This window comes from Corella eumyota, chromosome 6, assembly GCF_963082875.1.
Source record: "Corella eumyota chromosome 6, kaCorEumy4.1, whole genome shotgun sequence".
In the NCBI taxonomy this organism is placed as follows: domain Eukaryota; kingdom Metazoa; phylum Chordata; class Ascidiacea; order Phlebobranchia; family Corellidae; genus Corella; species Corella eumyota.
Window position 1 is genome coordinate 2,704,905 of NC_137495.1, and position 7,989 is coordinate 2,712,893.

The 7,989-nt window shown below is 33.1% G+C and overlaps 1 protein-coding gene across 1 annotated transcript; it reads left to right on the top strand.

Annotated features, from left to right (window-relative positions):
• Window positions 1–1,581: 1,581 nt before the first annotated feature.
• LOC145755095 (uncharacterized) lies at window positions 1,582–7,758 on the top strand. The gene is made up of 8 exons (XM_082571297.1): window positions 1,582–1,721; window positions 1,960–2,120; window positions 2,644–2,847; window positions 3,112–3,200; window positions 5,259–5,456; window positions 5,636–5,770; window positions 5,856–6,008; window positions 6,102–7,758. The coding sequence occupies exons 1-8, from the start codon at window positions 1,661–1,663 to the stop codon at window positions 7,705–7,707; spliced, it is 2,607 nt and encodes an 868-aa protein (XP_082427423.1). The 5' UTR covers window positions 1,582–1,660; the 3' UTR covers window positions 7,708–7,758.
• The last annotated feature ends 231 nt before the right edge of the window (window positions 7,759–7,989 follow it).

The window sequence follows — 7,989 nt, forward strand, 5'->3', positions numbered from 1 at the left end:
TGTTGGGTTTTTATTTTACAATGTGTTAACAAGGTTTTAAAAACATCGCCAAATGAACGAGACCAAGTTTCGGTCTTCAAATGTAATTAAAATTTTGAAATCTACTTTCCAAAAGTGTGTCATCTGCGCTTTAGTGGGTCATAGTAATTGAAAAATGAAGGCCAATTCCAACAGTTACAAAGTAGAGCTAATTGTCGAGGGAATTTAATTGAACGATTTAAAGAACGGTGAGCTAGACCTCCAGCGTTCAATATTTATTAGCCCATTAGTCACTACAATCGAGTAACGACAAGCAGAAGGAAAATAGTAAATTGTTTTGGTCAAATGGATATTCACGCAGTTTTTTAAGAAAAATGATTGATATTGTATTAGTAATGACGTTAGCTTTGATTGAACTGTTTAGAATATATTGTAGTATACAAAAATGCAGTTGAAAAAATTGTTTTCGCAATGGTAAATTCGTCTAAGTTGATTTAGCCAATCAAAATGAGGTCAATAAAACAATTGAATTCCCCGTTTTTGTTGATCAGATTTAAGTAAGTTCCGTGATTGGTCTACTACCTCTTTTACTAATGACGTCATAATCGAATTCTGTAGCTCGTTATTGCGGGAATTTTTTTAATGATAAGTTTTCGTTTCCCGTTGAAAGTGTATTACATAATTCGTTGTGAGTTCCATTTAGTTAATTACATACCGGGCGTTTGTGACGTCACAGAATGCACGTCGCGCGCATGTACGATCCCACACGAAAATCCGAACAGTTGTGCAGCAGACACCCTGCTGTGATGTCATAATAGAACAGGTTTATGTGTTAGACAATAGAGCGAATAATCAGAAGACAATGTTCAACTTTGAATCAGATTTTGTGTTTCCTACTTCAACCATTGTTTCGTCATAATGTTATTGTCTTATAATAATGCAAAACGCGTGCTAAGTTTGGAATTGTGTTTATAACTATTGTTCTAAATGGCTGGTTACAGAGTTTTATCTACACTCAGTGGGGAAGTAATGATGTCATTTAGTTATCGGTCAAAAGGATATAAGTATCTAAGTCTGATAAGAAATGTGACTGATGTTAGGAAAGTAGTAGGTGCGACTGGAAGCTCAAGTTGGCTTAATTACCCCCTAATAAAAGAGAAAGGTGCAAATACTGTAGCCGCGTAATGCAACAAAATCCATATATAAAGTTCAAGTCCATTTAAAGAATATCAGTTAGTTTTTGATCAATTTAAAAGCTAAATTAAGTTACCCAAAAATAGCATTTATTAGAAATATAAATAGTTTCGTTGAAAAGTTAGTTTATAATTTTTTTAGAAATAGAAAAATTTTGATAAGAAAAAAGGCGATATCTGATAAAGCAAAGAGTTATTACAGTTGTTTAATGTTATCAAAACATTCCTAAAACCAAAACATGAAACTGTGTTATTTCAAAGAGTGTACAAGAAAGGCTTAGGCAGATTTATGTATTAGACTTTGTATGTTGTAATTATTTACATTTCGACAAACTGAGTACATAGGTTTGTTTATTAAACCCTTCAATTAGCAATTAATATAATATACATTGCTGCAGATTAATATTTAGTGAATTGTAATTACGATAAGGACTAAATAAACTATCGTATAAACGTCAATCACATCCGAGTTTTGAGTTTAAATCAAAATGAAAATTCCGATTCATGCTGGAGATAGGAATCTGACGAACAACAAAAATCAAAAAAATGGTATTTTAAATTTAATTTTTATGTCAATTTTAGCATTATATACTTAACAATATCTTAGGTTTTTTGTATATTAAACTGCTTAAGCTTTACCTATTCGGTAGGTATATATATATTTATATATTTGTGTGTATTCGCTTTGTTTTAAATGCAGTTTTGTTTTGACTAATTCGCAAGCTGTTTCTCGCATTACTCCTAATGACTTATTCATAAGGATTGACATATTGATTGTGTTTACCAGGCGATAAGACTGCCCTAAATACTGAAGCCCAAAGGAATACCGCAGCTGAAGCAAACTTCCCGCATTATAAACGAGTATCAGATTACCTGCTTGGAACTTGCATTGGAGAGGGATCGTTTGCTAAAGTTAGAGTAGGATTGCATTGTCCAACCCAAGATAAAGTAAGTGTTAGAATATAAATTCACTGGGTTTGACAAGTTATTTTTGTGTTATTTTTGTTGTGATGTAATTAATGACGTCAAGAGACCCCGTGACGTAGAAACCCGGATAAAAATAGAATTTTTATTAAATTTTAAATGGCCTGATTAGTTTGTACAAATGCTGAAATCGCATAAACTTTTACTAAATGCGATTAGTAGTTGCCTAATTCGCTTAATCTAATAAGACTAAGCCGCTAAGATGGATTCAATTCTAAGTTGGTCATCAATCGGTTGTACACGTAAATAAATTACATCACGAGACCAGATGTTTTATTACAGTTAATAGTTATTGATAAATGTGCTTTCGGTTCACGTAAAACAACGTTAGAGTATTCCAATAATTTAACACCTTGCTTTTTTAATGCAATTTTTATTTAACATTTTAAGATCGGTGTCATTATTGTTTTAAGTAAAAATATAAAGGGCATAGATTAGTATTTTTTAAGCCATTGTGATTCAAAATTCATTTTATATTAACTTTTAGGTCGCCATTAAAATAATCAACAAAGTGAAGGCGAAAAAGGACAGTTATGTCTTCAAAAATCTACATCGAGAAGGAAAAATTTTACAAATGTCTCGTCACCCCAACATTATCCAAGTCTACGACATTCTAGAAACGGGCAACAATTACTACCTCGTCACGGAGCTATGCACAGGGGGCGAGCTTATTGATATCGTAACAGAAAAGGTATAGTGACGTCATAATAGATATTGTCCTTGATTGGGAGTTAGAAAAAATAACAACAAAATACCGAAATAAAGTCGTTTTGTTAGGTTAATAATATAGAATTAAGTTTTTTTCAAATAATTTCGGTTGTGGTAGCCGTTTTTTTTTTTAATTTTAATATTAACACATGTAGCTTAATAAATAACAAGCTTTGAAATACATACAAAACTTCTGTCAAATTTTCTTGATATGTGGTTAACATTGATGTTTATTAATAATTGACAGGGCCATTTATCAGAACCTACCGTACAGAAATACACCTTCCAACTGGTCGACGCCGTTGCCTATTTGCACGACCAGAAGATTATTCACAGGTACTTAGTAAAAGAAAAATAATTATTTGTAAATGTTTATTTTTGTTTTAAGTATTTTTTAGTAGGTTGTCGCAAGCAAATAACAATTTTTTCACATTCTTGTTACATACATAATAGGAAAACAAATTTTGTGATTTGTTCTTTTAAATAATTAGGCGTTCGACTGAATAAAATTAATTTAACTAGAGCAATTTTAACAAAAATTCGATTTTAAATCGATGTCATTTAGGACTGTGACGTAGTTGGCGGTGACAGTTTTAAAATTAAAAAAAATTTGTGTAAACACTTTTAAAAAGTTGCTAAAAATATCGCTATTCGAAATTAAAACTACTTATCTTGTTTTTAAGCGAGTTAAAATTTTAAATATCTAAATAATTGGAAAGGAAAATATAGCTTCCAACTCCCCTTTAATTTTCCAACACGATAAACACAACAAAGAAAAAATGTGACGTCACTAGCACAGCTATGGTAACCGTTTAATTGGCCAAGTTATACACAGTTTGCCCGTTGCGTTAAACCTTGCCCCGTTGCGCCATTTTTTCAAAAAGTTTAACCAAAAAATTATTAATAAAACTTTATTAAAAATATGACGTACTAAATTTTCTCAACTTATGCTTTATTTGTTTAAATAAAGTGTTTACTTAGACTAGATACAATGTTGTCGGAAAATTTAATAAAGCCTTTTAATAAAGCTTTGTCTTAATGTTGACTTACTTGATCAAGTACTCGTTGTTGGTTTAAAGGATTGGTTACAAATTAAAACTCGTGTAAAGTAAATATGAGAACAACTTTAATGATATTCTGTCCAACAATGTTATTTGAAAATCTATGCAAATATCAAAATTTTAACAATATAGTCTTTCATAAATTCAATGTTATGCGAAATACTTATTAAATTGTAAAGTAATTAATATTTACATTGTCGTTGCTTTATTTTATATGAGGTATTTGACATAGATAGTTAGTTACAAGAACAAGTTATTTTTTTCTTTTACAAATCTTTCCGTTGGTAAGGTCATAAAAAGTTAGTACCGCATTGATATTATTTTTGCGGCCAATCGGAATTCCTTTTTTTATAGCTTATTCTGACGCACAAGGAATAATTGAACACCAAAAAATAGGTTTATTTTTTAATTTAAAACTAAGGGGTTTTTGGAAAAAGATTGAATTTGATTCTGGCATAAATTATTACATTGAAAGGAATTTTTTTTTATGCAAATCTTTGTATATTTTTTAGTTTTATATAAAAAATGTGTTTTTACTTTTTAAAACCTATTTAAAATGTATTAAAATTTATAAAAAAAATCAATTTTTAATAACAACTTTAAAGTCTTTGCCCAAGTATCTATTTAAGATATGTTTGATTAGATTCTATGTTAAAATTCCCAAAACACTTTATTAAAAAAGAAACTCTTCAGTTTCAGTATGTCACTTTAATTTGCACAAGTTTTTGTTTGCTTTCGGATGATTTAGGCTTTGTCGGTCGCCTAGCATCACATTCTCTCAATGTTTTACCTTGGCAAATATTGCCTTCAACAAACCCATAAAAATCTTGTTTATTCGCACAACGTTTCACCACAAAAAGCAAGATTTAAACCCAGTGTTTACCCAACCTATGTCAAAATAAACCGACGATTTTTATAGGCTTATCAATTCCTGTTTATCTGTATATTTAAAAATGAATTCTTTTAAATGTTTTTCATATAAATCTATATTCGTAAGGCTGTGGTATGTTAGTTAAAAGCATTGGCATATAGTTTATCAGTAAGCAATGTAAAAAGCCATGTTGAATATACTTCTATATTGGATTTCTTATCTTTTAAGTTCCAGTTAACAGCAGCCTCTACTTACAGCCACTCCCCCTTTTAAAGTAACTGTGTTAAAACATGTATGGAACATTTAAAGTTGCTTGCTTATTTAATTAGCATATTCTTGAGAAATAAAATAAGAATTTAATTTACATCCGTAAATGAACATAACACCTTATTCTTGTGCCCGGTAATATTTAGAAAAAAACCTTTCTACGAATATATTTACAACATTTTTATTTTTATTCAGGGACTTAAAAGTTGAGAACTTGCTTCTGGATCGTCATGACAACCTTAAAATTATTGACTTTGGACTCAGCAATACTGTACCACAGTTGTACAGCGACATCTCGTGTTGTCTTTATACTCAATGTGGAAGTCCGGCCTATGCAGCCCCCGAGTTATTAGCTAAAAGATCGTACGGACCCAAAGTCGACGTTTGGTCAATGTAAGCATGAACATTTGTAACTTAGCACTTTAAATTGTTTTAATTTTTTTATTGGGCTTGTTGTAAATATTTATAGGGTTTTAAACGGTACATATTTTATGTATACTAAGTCTAGTTTCCATGCACTTATACTTTGTCTGGCTGAACAAGATTTAATTTTTGTTAATTTGTTGTTGCAGAGGGGTGATAACTTTTGCGTTGTTAGTTGGAAAACTTCCCTTCACTGTTGAGCCTTTCAACATTTCAAAACTTTGTAAGAAAATGATGAAAGGTGAAATGAATCCCCTGCCTACTTTTATTTCAACTCATTGCAGGTGAATTTTGTAATTATGAACACCTATTCTAGAATAACAAACGCTGTAATAACAACTTATCTAAAACAAATTAATTTTTTTATAGATTTTTTATTCGAAAACTTTTATGTTCTGATGTCGCCAACAGACCAAATATAATTGAAGTTATCAAGTTAAAATGGTTGTCCACGTATAAGACTATTAACAGCACTAAAAACAACAAAAATTCTCCAAAAGCTCCAAAATCCTCTTTGTTTATGTAAATACATCAAACAGCATCTTAGACAATATTTTTATTTTTTAAAATTTTACTTGTTAATAAAACTAAATTTCTCCTTACAACATTTTGTAGTGATCGAATCTCTAACGAGACGATAAGCCATCGAAGATTACACAATCAAATGTCTACACAAACTGTAGACACGTCAATAATCCAGGAAATGGGAAAATCATTCGGGTTTGCCTGTAGTGATGTTATACAGTGCGTGAATAAAAATAGACCCGGACCAGCCTTGGCCACTTACCATCTACTAGCTAAGCGAAAACGAGAGGAGAGCGAGAGAAAAAGAGAAAGTAACAGATTGTCGCAAAACATTACCGCTCACATTAAAAACAAGCTTAATCATGAAAATGATGTTGTTACAACTATTAAAGAACCTGTCATCTTAAACGGGAAAGACGGCAAGTTAAGCTCACCAACTTACGGAATCGCTGTAGCTAAAACTGCAACACCACCCAGTTCGAATTCAAACACCCCAGTCCAACGAATTAGAGCAACTCGAAATAAGACCCCACTTAGTTGCGAGATAAATTACAACGACAGAACTGTTATTATTCCATCGCCGACAGCCAGCCCACCGCCATACAAGGAAAAACAGATAGCACCCCCTGTTTACCTACAAAGACGACGTTGTTCTGCAGAGCGACCAAATGGTTATGTCAAAGTAACTCTTGACAAAACACCAAGTATACCCTCGAGAAACATAACGCCATCTGACGTATCAAATTTTCCACAAATCAAGCCATTGGAGCCTCCAAAGCAACCTGATATTCAGGATTTGCTAGAGACTATGAACAAAGCAAGATCAGTGTTGCAACGGCGAACTCAAGTTAGTCGAACGTTGGAAACAAACCCAAAACCAGCTCAGAAATCTGAAAGTAACTTGTTAGTTGGTGAAACTAATACTCCTAGACCACAATATGAACGTCACTCGACCCCCCTTGAACGAAGTACTCCAGTTCAGGTTTTAGTTAACCAGAAAGCTCCCGTCGAAAACGCCCCAGTTTCCCGCCTAGGTAGCCATTATTTCCCCCCATCGCCACCCAGAAGTCCCCGTAGTCGCCCCAGTTCCCACAAAAGTCCCAGAATGGCGGCGGGTAATGTTTTCGCACAACGTAAAAGTGTCTACACCCCGAATTCGCTCCAAAATCAACCGAGGTACACACCTGATTGGCTTAAAGGCAACCAGGATATTTCTAGCGATTTATCCCGGTTTGAAACCCCACCATCAACCCCGGGAAATTCCCTTAACGTGCCTAAAACCCTTCCCGTGATTGTCCCTAAATCGAAGCTTCCCCCCAACATGCGTAATAATGACGTAAGCGAGGCTCGAAAATTGTTTCGACGCTCTCTTCCGATATCGACTGACAATGATCGTTATGACGTAAGAAACAGGATACCGTCTCTTAATCGTGAGGTCATAATTGAGAAAAGGAATCCTGCTAAACCACATGTCCAGAAAATAAGCGAACTGTCACCTTCAAAACAAATGATTGTCAACAAATCGCGATACGGCTATTACGTCACAAATAAACGAGACACGACAAAGCCGACAGTTCAGTCCCAAGAACAAAGGCAGCGACGAATAATATCAGAACCTATCGCAGCTGCTATATCATATCTAACCTCAACTAAAAACCGCGGCTTAAGGCGGGACAAAGTTTCCAAGGCTCTGTGATTTCTTTATGTTTAGCCATAGTAGGATAAAGCTGTACTCGCGTATTTATCTTCTTTTAATTCACTGTGACGCTATAGCTGTTTCGTGCAAATAAATTTATTATGCTATTACTATTTTTGTTTAGTATATTAACGGGAAGTATAGGTTAATAAGGACTGAAATAGTTATTAAAACATAATACCGATGACTCTTTATGGCCTCTTAGTTCAATGGGTGTAAAATATGAGTTATGCAATATTTTTAAGACTGAGGTATTTTCATGGAGTTATTTTTTTAAAAGGC

Coding starts and splice junctions, on each gene's coding strand:
- LOC145755095 (XM_082571297.1), top strand. CDS start 1,661: ATGAAAATTCCGATTCATGCTGGAGATAGGAATCTGACGAACAACAAA. Junction 1,722..1,959: donor CAACAAAAATCAAAAAAATG/GTATTTTAAATT, acceptor TGTGTTTACCAG/GCGATAAGACTGCCCTAAAT. Junction 2,848..3,111: donor TTGATATCGTAACAGAAAAG/GTATAGTGACGT, acceptor AATAATTGACAG/GGCCATTTATCAGAACCTAC.